This window comes from Motacilla alba, chromosome 3, assembly GCF_015832195.1.
Source record: "Motacilla alba alba isolate MOTALB_02 chromosome 3, Motacilla_alba_V1.0_pri, whole genome shotgun sequence".
In the NCBI taxonomy this organism is placed as follows: domain Eukaryota; kingdom Metazoa; phylum Chordata; class Aves; order Passeriformes; family Motacillidae; genus Motacilla; species Motacilla alba.
Genome location: NC_052018.1, coordinates 88,449,932 through 88,466,771, shown reverse-complemented (window position 1 = coordinate 88,466,771; position 16,840 = coordinate 88,449,932). Strand labels below are relative to the sequence as shown.

General features: G+C 38.3%; 1 protein-coding gene across 4 annotated transcripts in view; it reads right to left on the bottom strand.

The window, feature by feature from the left end:
• The window catches only part of THADA (THADA armadillo repeat containing), a 156,260-nt gene that overhangs the window by 84,603 nt on the left and 54,817 nt on the right, over positions 1-16,840 (bottom strand). For all 4 annotated transcript variants that reach the window (XR_005256532.1, XM_038133724.1, XM_038133725.1 and 1 more), the window contains exon 29: positions 6,160-6,328. Coding sequence is in view for 3 of the 4 variants with exons in the window: in XM_038133724.1 (XP_037989652.1) it covers positions 6,160-6,328 (169 nt within the window). In the remaining variant the exon portion in view is untranslated. The remainder of the gene's footprint in view (positions 1-6,159; positions 6,329-16,840) is intronic.

The window sequence follows — 16,840 nt, the reverse complement described above, 5'->3', positions numbered from 1 at the left end:
ATCTTTAAATCCTTTCTTCCAGCTCTCCATTAAGATTTAAAGAATCAGCATAACCAAAGAGTTGATGCACATAGTTTAAAGTTCTATCATTGCACAAACCTTGATGTATTCAATAAACTACAGAAATATAAAAAAAATAAATAGTACATGACTTCCATAGTATTCAAGGCCAGGCTAGATGGGTCTCTGAGAAACCTGGTGTAGGAGAACCTGCTCAGGGCAGGGGGTTTGGAACCTGATCTTTAAAGTCTCTTCCAACCCAAACAATTCCACGATTCTATGATAAAAGTCCTGTACAGAAAAACTTACCATGCAACCATGCAAGTGTTCTAATCATGTAATTATTTTTTAATACAAGGGCTGTAGATTCTTCCATTTTAAAGAGTATTCAGAGAGATGGGTCTAGTTCTGCAAGATACTGCTATTCCCTTTAAAGTAACTAGTAACTTCTTAACCCAATGAAGTCAGTAGGAAGTTTAATTTTTACAATGAATGTTAAATAATGTAAAGAGTTATGAAGCCCAGTATCTCCTATAAGTCTAATTTCTGTCACATGCAACTGAGTCAATGTGACTCATTCTGTTCTTCAGATTTGAGATACAAGTGTTGCTTGTTTCAAAAACTAAACAAAAAAGGTTCAAAATCACAAAACAGCATTCCTTGCACGAGACATTGCATTCATATGCCGAACAGAACTGTTTGAATCAGTGATCACAAAAAACAGACAAACAAGGAAAAATCAACCTCACACACACAACCAAACACACACGCTTCTTTGAACCAGCTGGCTGCTCTAACGCCACAGAATTTTGTGGATAAAAATTAATTTTGGAGAAAGTTTGAATATTAAGCATAACAATTTGTGAAGAGCAAATGACTGCTGATTGCTGAAACTCAAAGCAACATTAAGTAAGTGATTTTCCATTTTTATCTCCATGAAGGTTTAACCCTGCACCAAAGCATAACAAATTCTCCATTTCATCTGCCAGTTATATTTTGTATGTTTTTAAGAACAGATCCCCAGAGAGAAGGAATACAGTTTTTCTCTCGCAGTGCAAAACATTGGCATATGCTCAGCAAACAATCTCAGGATAAATCAGTAGGAGTGACAAAGTAACAGGAATAAGTGGGAAGATGGCAGCAAATAGAAGAAGAGAAGCTACCAGCCAGGCCTCAGATGAGAAGATGGGGGATAGACAGAAATGTTCCTAGAGACCACAGCATAGCAAGCAGAATTTCTGTGACTTTTGAGTTAGAACAGTGATCAAAACCAGTCACAACAGGAAGGATCCACCTTCAAGAATATGCCAGACCAGCAGAGGATTTTTTTTTTAATTCTATGTAGTTGTTTGATTGCTTGTACAAAGTACCACCAAAAATGTAAATACTCATCATGACCGAAGCAGATTCAAGACAGAAATTGTTTTTTAATGATATGTGCAGCTGGGAACTTCTGTCAAAAGCTTTATTTTGGACCATGCAATCCATCTCCTGGTAGAGGCAGCAAATAGAGGCACACAGACAAAGTCATGTATTTCCCTCCATATATAAGCAGCAAGTGATGAGGGAGAAGTCACTTCTTCCTCCTAATCCATGCTTAAAAAATGCCAAAGAGATTGCAAAAAGCTCTTCCAATAGAATGGCCAAATAAGAGAAGCAAACTTTTTTGCACTGGTTTGTATCCCAATCTCAAGCTAGACACTGTCAGCACGTAGAAAGTAAGGCAGCACCTTCAACATTTCAGAACAAGGCACAGACAAGTTAATGAAAACACAATGTCTCTTTTAATAACTTTCATTGACCTAATCCCCTGTGTTCTGAAAATATGTAACTGTAGGCTTGCCAAAGTGAATGTGAACTGATAAAACACAAGATAATGAGTCAATTGATGTGCAGATTCATTCATTTGAAAAACAAACAAACCTTAACAGTAATTATGTCTGCTCATGATTAATGGCAGCTGCCCAATGGATTCTTCTTGATATGATCAGCATGGAAGGGTATATACACTCTCATTGGAGTAGAGATTTTTCCAGTATACAAATGTGAAAAAGATTTCTGGAAACTAATGAGTGCAGAACTGTGACTGAAAGCTCCAGTCATACTATTGCTATTCCACTGTACTAAAAACAACTGGATTCTCCATCTATGAACATCATACAGGCTTTGAAATCCAGCATCAATCATGTTAACTGATTCTCTCAAGATAAAAACAAAAGCTGAAGTCAAACATCTGCTTGCCCTGGCAAACCAATCTGAAAGTTTATGCATTTGGGAGGGTTTTTTAATCATCATAAATAACCGACAACCAGATGAATTAAAGGTGCTGCCTTGTTTTCTGGACAAATCTTTATAGGATCCCTGTAACTCTTCTTCACTTTGAAGCACTCAAAGGAAGGGTTCAAAGAATTAGAGGAATTAAAAGGTCCATGTGCAGATGCAGCCTGTGATCTTGCTGGGATGACAGAGGCAAGACACAATAGCTGACATGTGTGGGGTAAGGTAATGGAGGGATACAAGTCCTTTAGGAAGGACAGGTAGGGGACATGAGAAAATGGGGGTTGACCTCTCTGTGGCAGAACAACTGGAATGCACAGAGCTTTGCCTGGGGGTGGATGATGAGCCAGCTGGAGGCTTGCAGCTAAGAACTGAAGGGAGGGTGACACTGCAGGGGGTGTCTGCCCCAAGCTGCCAAACCAGGCAGAACAAGTGGACAAGGGCTTCTACAGACAGCTGGAAACAGGCTTGTGTCACCAGGCCCTGCTCCTCATGGTGGGCTTCAAACACCCTGGCAACTGCTGGGTGACCAACATGTATGCAACCCAGAGGCCTCCAAGAGGGTACTGATGACAACTCCCCAGTAAAAGCAGCAGAGGAAACAAGGAGGGCAGCTCTGCTGGAACTCAGTCACAACCAAGGAATGACTGAGGAAGTGGAGGTAAAAGGCAGCCTTGCCTAGCTCGTTCTGAATTTCTCAATTTTTCTGGAAAGATGGAATATATACTGCAGAAATTCCAATCCAAAAGAGGCAGAAGGTTAAAAGAACATTTGATCCTCTGATAAGGAAACCTCACAAACTTCCCAAATATTTTTAAGTTCCTTGGCAACTGCTAAAAGTCAAAGATTCACAAACATAAAGGCTTCCCTAGTCAAATTTTGATACTCCTCCAGAAGTCCCTACATAAAGCTCTGGATGAGCTCTTCCTTTCAGCTGATCAGCTAAAAAGCCTAGATCTTAAAACAAAACTAGCCAGAAATATTTCATTGTTCAAGAAAGCTAGTACAAAATGTCTGCATTTTCTTGTGAATTAGAAACTTGATTTCCTTCCCCCAGCCCATTCCAGTTTAGTTTATGGAGCAAAGCAGAAACTGTAGCCATAAAGGAAACATTAAGCATAGAAAAGATTTTTTGGATGCCTTATTCAAGTCAGTGCATTTGCTTATGATGCAGAACTGCTTCTTGAAGAGTTATCATCAGCTCCCCCAGTGTTACAGAACAGCAGCACCCCTCTTAAATAATTCTTGAAAAGAATTATTCTGCAAAACCTGTAAAGCATACCATTACTTTATCCTCATGGACATTCATATTCCTATGCAAACTGAGCCACAGTTAAAACACTATGGAGAAAAAGGCATGTTTTCACATAATGCAGAGGTCTCAAGTTAAATACAAGATATCTACATCCACTGTCAAAAAAGCCCTTTTTGGCAATCTCAGCATTTTGAAAACCAAGCCATGTCTGGACAAGCACTACATGCTGAACTGGTTTTGAAAGATCTTTCTATAAATTACATAACTCTGAAACATAACTGAAGTGTACCTTCACAATTTACTACATCTGGCACTGCCACCTAATTCTGAATAATTCCAGCCTTCCTTTTCAGAATTTGACAGTATATGAACACTGAAATAAAAAACTCAAGCAATGAATCTAGTAGCTTCTCATGTGACTGAACAAATCAAATTACTAAATTCCATTTTCATAAGATATTGGTCTTCTATTGCTGGAAAAAACATACATTTTATTGAGTTTTGTACAGGCTTGCTCTTTTTAGTAGAGATTTTTGTCTTGGTTTTATATCAAGGAGGACGATAAATCCTCCACTGTATCATGGAAAAGCAGTGCAAATAGTTTTGAACACTGCCAGATCACCATCTCTTCAAGTAAGCCTTCTGAGAAACAGTGCTTTAACCAATAGTCCCCATAACATATTTCTACATTTCAATAAGCCTTACCACCAGATTTAGTCCAGTGGCAAGTCCCAATTAATGCTGATAAAAAGAAAACTGAAACCAGGCATCTAGCAACCCCTAAAAAGTCACAATACTTTCCTTTATCTCCTACCAGAGGTGCAAGCTAACTACATGTTAAACTACCTGGCATTGGTAATTTGGAGCTACAACAAACACCACTGCCTTGCCTCCATTTTTTGCACATCTTGCACCACTCCAAAGTATTTCTTCTGAATGTTTTCTTATTTTATACTAGCAACAGACAGTTCCCATACATGTCAGCCATATATACCAAATTGAATTAAGCATTAAATGAAGATTTTGAGTACCCTTGATTCATAAGCGATAACAGCAAAGTCCAAGACAAATCTGAGAAACCAAACCACTGAACTGTCATGGTACAACTAACATTTTTTGGAATAATATCATTCTCTGACAGCATGGTCTCTCCTTGTGAAGTACAAATTGAAGAGGTAGCTCCTAGTAGCTGCTCAAAACTGATGAAAAATCTGGTTAAAGCTCTGGGAATATCTCCCACCTCATAGGTGTGGAAAGCTCCTTACAGGTATGCATAAGATCATGTTAGCAACACTGAATTAAAAAACTAGATCATCCTTTGGGCTCTTTAATATCTGCCCTCCATTATTATTACTTTTTTATGATCTTTTTTCTCCAGGTAACTGAAAAGAAGGCAATTAACTCTATACACTTCTGTCAGTCCATACCCTCATGAGTAGTTATAATAATTTTGGATTGAGAAAGCATTTAATTCTCACTGTTGGAACAACCCTCTCTTCCTAACACTTCAGGAGCTGTGACACAGTAGGGTTGCACAGTTAATGTGAGGATGGCAATCCCTCCCTTCCCACACAGACACAGCATGTATCCCTTGCATGTATCAGGTGCCCCAACTGCTTTCCAGAGCAGGAGTCCATCCCATACCCTGCAAAACCCTTTACTGTGACCAACCACCATTCAAACCCAGATTCGACTGCCTGAAACCCTTTATAGGTAAAGTTGACATTACCAGCCCTAGAGGGACTTCACTCATTTCCTAGATTTCCTGAAAGTATTGATTTTAAAGCGAAATAATATGCCTGAAAAGATACAATTAAAAACCAAATCAAAACAACCATACACACCCCAGCACTGAGCTTACAGTGGGAACATGCCCCTAGAAAGCTTGCCAACTAAGACAGACCAACAGAGCTGATTGTGTACAATATGGCTTTGTTGGAGGGTTGCTTGTGAAAAACAGGCAATAAAAATCAGTAACTTATTACCATGATAGCTTAAAAATGAAACACAGTGAACTGACTGCCATAAACCAGGGGAATGATATATGGAGAATGATTTTCTGATAAGTGAACAGTTCTCCAAAATGTTTCCAGAAGACAACAGTATAAAGCTTACCACAACTTGTAGAGCATCCTGACAGGAAGCTGTTGGTGTAGCAGGAAAAGCAAATGCCATAATAAATAATTACCTGGGTCAGTAGCAAGTCTGAATATATATACAACGCTACTGGTGCATGGAGTTCAGCTTTGCCTCAGATTTGCTCAGTCATTTTGGGCAAGTCACACACATCTCTCAGTAAACACATTCAGATAGGGATATTTGCTCTTAAAGCACTTTAATCTCTGGAGATGAAACATTATATGAAACGCAAATGTTACTACTTACAGCTTACTGCCTTCAACTGACAGCTGAAATGTGCATTCCACATTTATCATCTGACAGAACAAACTCAAAAGCAGTCTTCATGTATGTTTTGACAATGTGTGAACGTTAAGCACAACTCACGGTATGTTATCCGGCTGTCAAGTATGACCAAAAACTTTTTTAAAAACCCCAACAGCAAAAAAAAATTTAAAACCCTCACAAAGCAAAAACAAATCAATGCAAAACAAGCCTCCCAAGCTTACTTGCAGTAGGGTTCCATGAACACTGTTCTGTCGCACGCCATGAGCAGCAGAGTCCGGGAGCCCCCGCAGCAGGGCCAGCACCGTGTGCAGAACTTCATTGGCCATAACGAAGGGAACGAGGGCCCGGCCCGACATCTCCCGGCAGCGGTACACGGGGCTGTGCCCACACCTGCAAAAAGCACAGACACCTGGTATGTGGCATCCAGCAAGCCACTGGGCTGCCCACCACAGGACAAAGGACAGTGCAATGAAACTAAAACATCTCTCTCACAAATACAGTCTTCTCAGTAGTGAAAGGTAAGTCATACCAGAGCTATGCCAGAGGATCTGTTGTCATTCACACGTTCTGGTGTTTACATAAAGGAAAATAAAAAGGAAATAATGCAATTATGCCATTAAACAGGTAAGTATATAGCCCTGTAGCATCTTTCTGGATGTTTATGTTACTTACTAATCACATTCAAATGTATTATGAGTTTGACTTAAACTGTTAGCTCCATGTTGTTAATCAGATATTCCCATGAGAACACAACATACTGTCCACTAAATTTGGGGCCAAATGTCCCACTGTTTTTTAGAATACATTTAAAGGCAGGAAATAAAAAAACACATTGAAAAATAATTTCCCATTATTCATAGTAAGTATTTAAAAGAAAAATACTTTTTATTTAAAAGTAACTGCTAAGATGCAAGACTCTATATAAAGCAAATGCCAAAAAGAATATTTTATCTTTCAGTGCTATTAAAGTTTTGACAACTGGCTGTAGATTTATGAAAATACAAGGAGAATGAGTAACAATAGCACATGAACCAGTCACATGCTGCTTCAGTAGCACGTATACTGAACTGACATGAGTAGGAGTCTTCATCAGCTAAGTAGGTTAGGCTAAGTCTTTCAAAGCCAGCAATTCTTGCATGTGCCAATTTTGGTAATGCAGGTACAACTGAGCCACACAGAGAAAACCACCTACAAGGTTTAGACATAAAAGACTAAATGTCCTAGGTGATGGAAAATGCAGTATGGCTGAAGTTATGCTCTGCTACCTCCCAGAGGACTGTGATGACTCAAGAGATGGCCTTCCCTACTCCAATACTCTCATCCCTTTCCTCAATTGCTTCATATGTCTTTTCAGCTTACACAATCCCATGTGGATGAGCCAAAATGATTTTTACCTGCCAAAATGATTTCCCTGCCAAAATGATTTTTACCTCTGCTGAAAGAAAAACCCAAAAAACCCTGCAGTGTCACAGGCTCATGTGTCACCTACATATTTAAAAATTAAAAGAAATTAAAAGGTATTCTAAATTTTCAATTATCTGTGGCAAATTTAGATCAATACTCAAAGTAGTACTTTAGTTCACATGAAAGAAATACAGAGAACAGGTTCCATCTCCAACCAGCAACCAAATTAACAGGGTTTTGAAGACTGAGAAACTAAACAGTCTTAACTGAAATAGATACATTATGCCATGGCATGCCTGAAAGACACAGATCCCCTTCAGAGGAACTAGAGAGAGGAACTATCCCCGGAACAGCAGGTTTTTGAGGCAATTTTCATCCTTGCAAATACAGTTGTATGTTCTGTTATGACATTTGCAAAGACCATCTTTACATTTCCTTTTCACAGACTGGCCATCCTTCACAACAGTATGCTAAAGGAGAACAGTCACAATTAGAAGCTCTGCCATAGGGATAAGCTTCCCTAATCCTCTATTGACAAGGTGCAAGAAGAAATTCAGTTTGGCTATTCCTAAAAGAACCTCCTTTTTTTTTTTTTTAATAACAGAAACATTTTAATTCTACTTCACAGTAAACTGAAACCTAAGCAGTGATTGTCTGCAACCATTCATTCAGCTCTGCTGAACCACGTTTTCTTAATTTTGTTTATGACCTTTCACAGATCCCAAGGACTCTGACATGTTTTCACAGGAGGAGTGGAAAATGGGTAAAATTCCAGGGTTTCCTATAACTTGTGCAAGGGTACTTTCTAACACTTTCTAACATGCTTCAAGAGGGGTTTTTTCCTCAAACATAATGCAATGGATTACTACATATTTTTAAATAACCTGTCTTTAACTTTTTTGTCTTGTAAAAACATCAAAGGCTTATAACACATGCAGCTACATATATGGAGATACAGTATTTTATATCCCATGTTTTGTTCCACTCTATTATTTTATCAAATTTATAATGAAAATAGAAGTGACTGCTCTATATTTAGAAAGAAGAAAATAGTTTCAAGTTACAGGCAAAATCTTCTCAGCTGCCTGAAGTCCTCCTGCAGAGCAACCACACAGGTGCCCAGTCCGGGAGAACAGAACTCCCCCAGGCGCCGTGGACCCGCCTCTGCAACCTTCTGTGCCTGAGGGAAATGCAATCCCACAGCTCCTACCCGTCCAAAGGGCAACCCAGCCAGCAGCCTGCCACTGTCCTACACACCTGCTGTACATTCATGCACGCTTCTCACACCCCAGGGTGCAGGGACTCACACCTTAGTGGGAACCCTGAGAACAGCAAGCCTAGGAAGTCTGTACTAAGGAACAAAAGCACCACAAAAGTTCAAGAACAATAAAGCATCTGCTTTATAGGAACATGTATGGGAACACATGGAAGATATATCACACCAGCAAATAGCTTCCCAAATCTGAGAGGAGCTAAAATTCCTACTGTTTCTTCTCATTTATTTAAAATATTTATTTGTTTAAAAATCTAACACTCAAAGAAAATAAATTGTTTTCAATCCCCATCCCCCAGCAAGAAATAGCACTGATAATATTTCAAAAATATTCCTTCTTTCACTGCATATGCCAGATGTCGTGCCAAGTCACCACTAGTGACCTATCCTTGAACTTCTGCATACCCTGAAGGCACTTAGGTGTACATCTCATGTTTTGAAGGCACTTGGCTTCATTCCTGAATCATTCAAGAAGTTTGCCAGGAGAATGTCAAAACCTACACTAGTTTTTCCATCCTCTAGCAGCACCCTAGAACAGAGAGTTTTGATATTTACTGGGTCCCACTTACATTTAACCTCTCACCTGTAAATAACTAAACAGCATTAATTCTCAAAAAGGGACAGAAAGACTGAATGCAAATAAAACAACTGAGCAACAGAAAAGTAACATTCCAACCAAATCCAGCAATTTTTTGCTCTTTGTTATATCAACCTCCAAACCATACACTTTAACACTGAGTCTACTACCTGTATCGCTAAAAATTTATTTTATCTTGAATTTAGCAACCATTACGGGAAGCATTCTCACAAACTGCATCAAGAAATATTATTGCACAATTCTGGCAATCACAGTAACTTAGTTTCTATCTGCAGCAAAACCCAGCAGCTTAAGAAAGAAGCATTTTAAGGGTATGAAACTATTCAGGTTACTCCTCCTGCAGCAGTTTAGCATTCTGCCATCCCTGAGATGAGTCTCATTTATGTGACAGCAGCTGCCTTGTGGGGATACTGGCAGAAAAGGACCTCCAAACGCTGCACTTCACCATCCAGACTCTGAGCTTCACCTGGCAACAGCGCAATGCAAATCTGCTGCAGGCTCATCCTCTCTGCAGGAAATACCAGCAATGGAGTCTTGCATCCATTTGGACAGCATGGATGTGTGTGCAAAGCTGCATTTAAAACTGTTCCATCTCCTTTGATTTGAAAGGTGCTTGGGGGCGGCAGAGGGGAAGTGCTTCAACTATGTGACACTGCCTTTTCATACAGGTCTGATATTAGTAGACTTTAAAATCGAGGAATTATCTAAAATGTTGTCATATGTAAAAACACACATTATGCCAGCCTAATTTTATTACACTTCAAGGCAGTAACAAGAATGAAACTTGCAAAACCCTCATGTGATATACTTCTATTCAATCCTGAGGGCTATTAACAACTGCAGTACTTCACCTTGAACTCAGTACTGTTTATCTAGGTGCATGAGGAACTGGATGTAAACATGTTTACTTGAAACAGTCCATGATCAAGAACAAAAAGTCAATAAATCTGAGACGGTTTCGCTCCATGTAACCGTAGATTCAAGTCAATGCCTTTCCACTGCTCCGTTCCAGCTTCAACACTCAGATCCTGAACCACCCTCCCAAATGGTATGATTTATGACCAGCTCTCATAAGGCACAAAGATTCCATACTCCTCTGCACACATCAAAGTATCTAATTTATTACTCTGGCTACAAACAACAGAACACTAGCTGTAAATAATAATATCTTTAGTTAAAAAAAAAGAAAAAAAAAAAAAAAGAAAAAACAAACCTGCAGGTGTTTCCTAGGTCCTTATTTTCCACCCTTTCTAATTTCTCCCCAGTAACAGACTTCATATTACCCAAATTAACAATGCAAATAAGAATTACCTTTTAGATAAAGGTCACAGAAACAAATGAGTAGATTAATTTGAAAAATTATACCTGTTGCTGAAAATATGTTCATTATACTAAATAATTCCTACAGTTGTGAGAAGGACTAACAAGGAGAGGAATGGCTATTTCCAGGTTTTACTGGCTGTTGTCACACGATCTGTGAATTACTAACAAAGTCATTGCTAATTAATGAAACAGTGAATGTTCTGCAGAAGGGGCCTCTGAGCTTCCACGTCAAACCAAGGATCCTACCATCATCACAAAGAGTTTGGGAGAAGAGTGCAGCATGAGGCAGGAAAGGCTTTGCAATTCAAACCAACCATCTCTGCCTGCAGCCACCAGGGCTTTTAAAAGATAAAAGTGATCGAAAAATATAAATTTTTAAAAATCACATACACGGTACTCTTTAAATCCTCAAGCTAGTTGTGCCACAAGGTCCTAACAAATGCACTCTAAGAAAAAAATTGTGGTAAGTCTTCTGTCTGATTCTGTATAGACAGGGTAGATAGTATGAGAAGGAGATTTTTCCTTTCCTCCATGACACAGCTATAGAGTCCAAGTTATATCATCAGTTCCAAAGCAAGAATTAAACCCAAGAAATTAGAGCAGGGGAAAACATGGATGCTGGTCACAGCTCAGAGAGAAAAGTATTTAGCAATAGATTCAGCTCCCATTACAAGTTGGTTATTAAGATTCAAGAGCATTGTACGCATTCCTCATGATTATATACTAGTTCATTTTTTCCCCTTCAAATTATCTCCTAAAGAAATACCTTTAGCAACTTCAAATGCAGTGTGACAGGTTTCCAAGCTAAGTGAGGTCCAAAAATAGAATTAAAAAGCAACACTCATGCTTCCACACAATTAAGTAACTTGGATTTCTTACTGTAGATGAATCAGCAGGACAGTACCTATTTGTTACTAGGAGAGTAAGGTTTCCTGCAATACCAATGCTAATTTGCTACATGTGTACCTACACCTTCTTTTGTTAATTTATCAATTTCCTTGGTTTATGCTTTTGTTTTAAGGAAACAGACATTTTCCATTTTGTTTTTTCATGTTTCTTAGCAATTAAAGTATCCAAAGCATTTAATTTTAAAAACTTACTTCTCTGTGGAAACCTGTACTGTAATTGGCCTGTTTTGTTCTTTAATCTAAGATTAGGATTAAAAAAAAAACAAAAAACAGAAAAACCTGAGACTTGATATAGCTTTTCACTGTTCACCTGGAGAGTAGGAAAATACTACAGAACTACCAGCAGTCTGCTGAAGGTTTTAGATCTACAGTCAACACAATCAACACATACATGTAGCTAGCTCAGAAAGTGTTTGAACAAAAACCATAGACAGAAACAAGCCAAATTAATTTTACATTATTTATGCAGTACTGATCCTCTAAATTCTTATCTATTTCCTTTAAAGTGAAGTTAATGGTTGCCCAAACTTCTAGTCTCTTTATACACTGTGTTAAGTATTTTATTCTTCCAACTTGGGCAATTAAGATAAAACCCTATGTTTTTGTAAGGGCAGTATTTTCCACAAGCACTTAATGAAGCAGAGTAGCCATAAATACTGCAGAAGGTATGTAGGCAAAGTACACAGGCTTTTATTTGTGAAAGCTGTCCACAAGCTCTGCTAGGAGCTGTTTCTCCATATGTTTCCAAGGGCTTTCTAAGGAAAAATTATAGACATTTCTCTCTTCTTGTCACCAAGGTCCAGGTTAATGTAAACAAGTGGTCAACTGATACCAAGCTGAATCAACATCAGAAACTTGAATTGTTGTGGTTTAGCAAGCCAAAACATCTAGGATCTCTCACATCTGAGTCTATGAAAACTATTACTAATACTGCGTATAAACTTCAGAGAAGCAGAAATATGTTCTTGTCAAATGGAGATTTCCTACAGAACATATTGATGCAATTTAAATGGCATCTGTTCTTGAAAGCCCATCAAGAAATCTCAAAGAGTATGTCTAGGTAGGAAGCCTCCAGGTTTATTTAACTACCATTGAAGTTACATGAGGGTAGAGCCTCCATTTTGGTTCACAGCACTCTAGAGAAAAAAACAACTGCTCTTAACACAAGATCATGTAAAAGACAATTTCATTCACAACCATACTTCTACTTTGGTAATTTGTGAACAGTTACCATGATGTTTCTCAACTGCAGAATAACAGAAAGAAAAACACACCACTTACTATCCAAACAGTTGGGAAAACAAAACAAAGACTACTTTCTGTCTTAGCAACTCTATCATTATTTTGAACTCTGTGAAGGGGAAGTTGAATAGAAAAATCAAGTCTCAGCACCTTATGATGATTTTCAAAGCTTCAGATGATTGAAAGCAAAACTGTAACATGAGCAATTTAAAAACCTATCATCAGACCCATGAAAACATCCAAAGGATCTGGGTTCTCAAAGACACTTCCTTTTCAGTCATCCCACCAAAAGTACCTAGCCCATTACTAAAAAGCCTTCCCAGTGTTGACTCTTCTCAAACTCAGACTGTTCATTTTAAAGAATATTGGCTTTTAAAATATCATTATACTTGGTTCCCCGTATCATTGTCTGCATAGCTAATGTATTATTTCTCTCCATTTTCATATTTCTTCCTGCAAATACTTTTCCAGAATAAGCTAAATGTTATTTTTTGGATACTTATCTTGACCAGCAGAGTACCTGCTGGTTAATTTTAAGTACGTAAATTAATAATAAAATTACTTCATCAATCATATATTTTACTGGATCATGTTCCAAGTAAGTATACATCAAATTCAACATACATCAAATTTTAACCCAGGATCCCAGCCACTGGTCCTCTTCAGGAGTCTGCAACACTGGAAAAAGAGAGTTACTCTCAGTACTCATGAATGCCTCTCTGCTAGGTGTCACCCTTTATTTCCCTTGAATCTGACAGCTCCCTGCAGTTTGTGCATATTTTCTTAACTGCTTCAGACAATAATCTGCCAATGACTGATGAACACAGTGAAAACTGGAATAAGAAATTAATAACAAATACATAAGGGTTGTTCTTTCTCATCAGCACCACTTGGATATGACACATCTGCCTAGTTTCAGAGGAAAGACAGAAATACAGTCACGAATGTACAAGATGAATAAAGTTTTAGTAGATCAGAGGGTCTTGAGCAGCCTACTGCCAATCAAGCCCTTTGCATTCTTCTCTAGCATTACAAATTTAACTTAATCAAATTGGAAAAAATTGCAGCCTGTTTACTTGTTTTTTAAAACTGCTTAAAGGACAAAAAGACTGTAACTCTTCTTATTAATAAATATTTACAGTGACCCATAAATATTTTTACAGATCAGTATTACTCACTATGCAATCAGGATTGCACAGACTAAGTAGAAATGGGAGACTTCCAAGACAGTCCCAATTCATTAGTGATAAGCTCAGTGGGGAAATGAATTTCTGTCATTCCCTCCTCCTCCCCCAGCTATGAAAAATTTCCACTTTAGATGTCAAGCAAGAGATTTAATATAATAAAAATGTAAAAGACAATGTATGCTTTAGGGGTGCACATTGGTTTTTTTTGGTTTTTTTGTTTTTTAATATCTAGACCAGCCCATGTTTTGGGAACCTTGCCCATAATAAAAAGGATATCTGTCTTCATCTTGCAATGACTGGACAGCCCCATGAGCTTCCTCAAGAAGGACAGGGCATCCCAGCGAGTCAGAGCCTGCTCCCAGTCTCACAGGGATTCCACATAATGCAGTATTTGCAGACAGTTATAATGCTAAGCAGTTATACTAAACAAACATTAGGAACTAAGAAAACCCCAAAACAAATAAAAAAGACTGAGAAGATGTGCAATTGAAAAGAGAAGCCAGGAAGATGCTTTCATAAACAACTGTAATCAAAAGGAGCTATTGTAATACAACAAGGCTGCAACAAACAGCTTGTTGTATATTTTAATCTAACATGAAAAGACATTCCCACAAAAGCTCTTTCTTTATCAGACCCCTGGTAAGATTCCCAGTCTTACAGAATTGACAGTTGAAACCAGGGAAGCTTTAATATTTATTCTTCTAGTGCTGCCACACCACACCAAAATACAGGGAAAAGAGGAGAAAGGCAGAGGAAGTACACTTAGCACAGTCATCTACCTTGTTTGGCCACTTACCAAAAGATACCAGTGCTCAGCCTACAGAAAATCAGATGGCTGCTTTCAAGAGAGATTCAGGATTGTAGACTAAACCCACACACAAAAGTGTACATGTGTGAAACAAAACAAACACCAGCGAAGCTGCATTTAAACTTATGTAAACAGTAATTTCAGCTTCTAAAATATATATACATGAATTATTACCACCAAGCTCTTCTCAAACAAATTGAGGCTATCTGGTTACTAGAACATCACCAATTGACTGTTTCTTGAGCTTCTCTTCCTATGTAGCCCATATAGACTTTGTCATAGGGCTACAGTGGAACAGAACCAGTCACCTGAGAGACTGGATATGATTTAATATAATCAAACAATACAGAGCAATCAAATTTACAAGCACAAGTCAACAAAGAGTAACTTTCTCAAATAAGCAACCTACATGCAAGTAACATGACTGACTGGTAAAAATTCAAATTCACACCACCTTCTGCAATATCTGAGTCCTTTTCCTTAAGAAGTGAGCTCTCTCACAGTTATGAAACAGTGAGACACAACTGAAACTCAGAGAGAGCCTTGGAATTCATGGTCAGCTGCTCTGCTTGCTAGGAAGCTAAAATAAACCCAGATCAATCTGTTTATAAAACTCATAGGTGGTAAGAATTTTCTTCCTCCTTCCCTAAACACTCTGTTAGGAATGGCTACAGGTTTTTTAATATTTTTTAATTTAAAAATGACAGTTCTCCATCCCACAGAAAATTTTTCCTCACCACACACGGTTTTGTTTTCCTCGTATCTTAGTGTCCATCATTAACTAACAGTCACAGTGATTATCCTTGTACATCAACAACAAGCTCTCAAGTGCAAAACCAAAACCCTGTCAGTCCAGAGTTGTGGATGGAGAATGGCAGAAAGGAAAAGAGGACAGCTGTAAAGTGCTTCCCTCTGCCACTCACCCAGGTCCCTGACTGGAAACAGCATCAGGGCATTTGGGAATTTAGCTCCTCCATTTTGCGTGAAGACACATTACAGATTACAAAATTCTGCCCAAGAAAACAGTGTCTATTTCATAACTCTGTTAATTTCATGGGAAGATGTTCACATTTCTTGCAACTTAATACACCTAGAAGCAGCACTGCTTTGAAATCTATTTGCTGAAGTTCTAAAGAGGAAATCTCATGAAGAATTAAGTTTTGTCAAGCAGAAGCCAAGGCACATATATCCAGTAAGGTTTTAAAACCTTATACTGTTTGACATTTTACAGCTAATTTTTAAAAAACTTTTTTAAAGATTATGAAGTCACTCTCTTCAATAGAGAGTGACTATTCAATTTTTTTTAATTAGTGAAAAAGTATTCAAGTTAATAAAGCAATACCCATTTTACTCCTTCAGAGCATTCAGCCCAGAACATTTAACAATAAACAAACACTCTTGTCAGTGCCATGGTACAAGAGGACATAAGGTAACTCAATTCTAGATCATTCTGAAGAGATTACAGGGCTTTGAAAAAGGGAGAGGGAGGCAAAAGGGAGGTTATGTTTTTGTTTCATACTTAAAACATTACCTCCCGATTACCTCCCTTGTTAATCAAAAACATGCTGTACGTTCTTTCATCTTAGAAAGTAACCATTAAAACAGACCTATCTAGCTCTTAAAAAAAAAAATTAAAAGTGAGGTAATAAGTTGTGAATCAAAGCGTTCCCTTCCAAATAAAACATCTGCAGGGGGAAAAATAGCTTAATAGAACTGCAGATAGGTAATCAAATGCCCTAGTTCAACAGGGAGTAACAACTATGTGCACAGAGATTGAGATTTGTCCTTGCAGCATTTAATCCTGCTCATATTGTGCAATTCATCTCGGCACGGTCAGAGCAACCACAGCTCTACTCCCACTAGATGGAAAATTCCACTCGAGCCTAAGAGAAACTCTTCAAAAGCCCAACTTGAATTATTTCTGCTCAACGCAGTTTTGTTCACAGAACTGCTTGCTCACTTGCAAACACAATATTCTGTTCATCTTCTCAGTGCAACAAGTGAATGTCACTTTCCTGCGGGCTCAGCCCTGGAATGGGTATTAAGACCTCGTATGGGTCCCGTTCACCTTTGCTCTCTCCCCACCGCACGGCTGCATCCCTCCCTGACACTGGTACACCATCCTAAACAAAAATCTCATGGTAAGGCATGGTATGGCA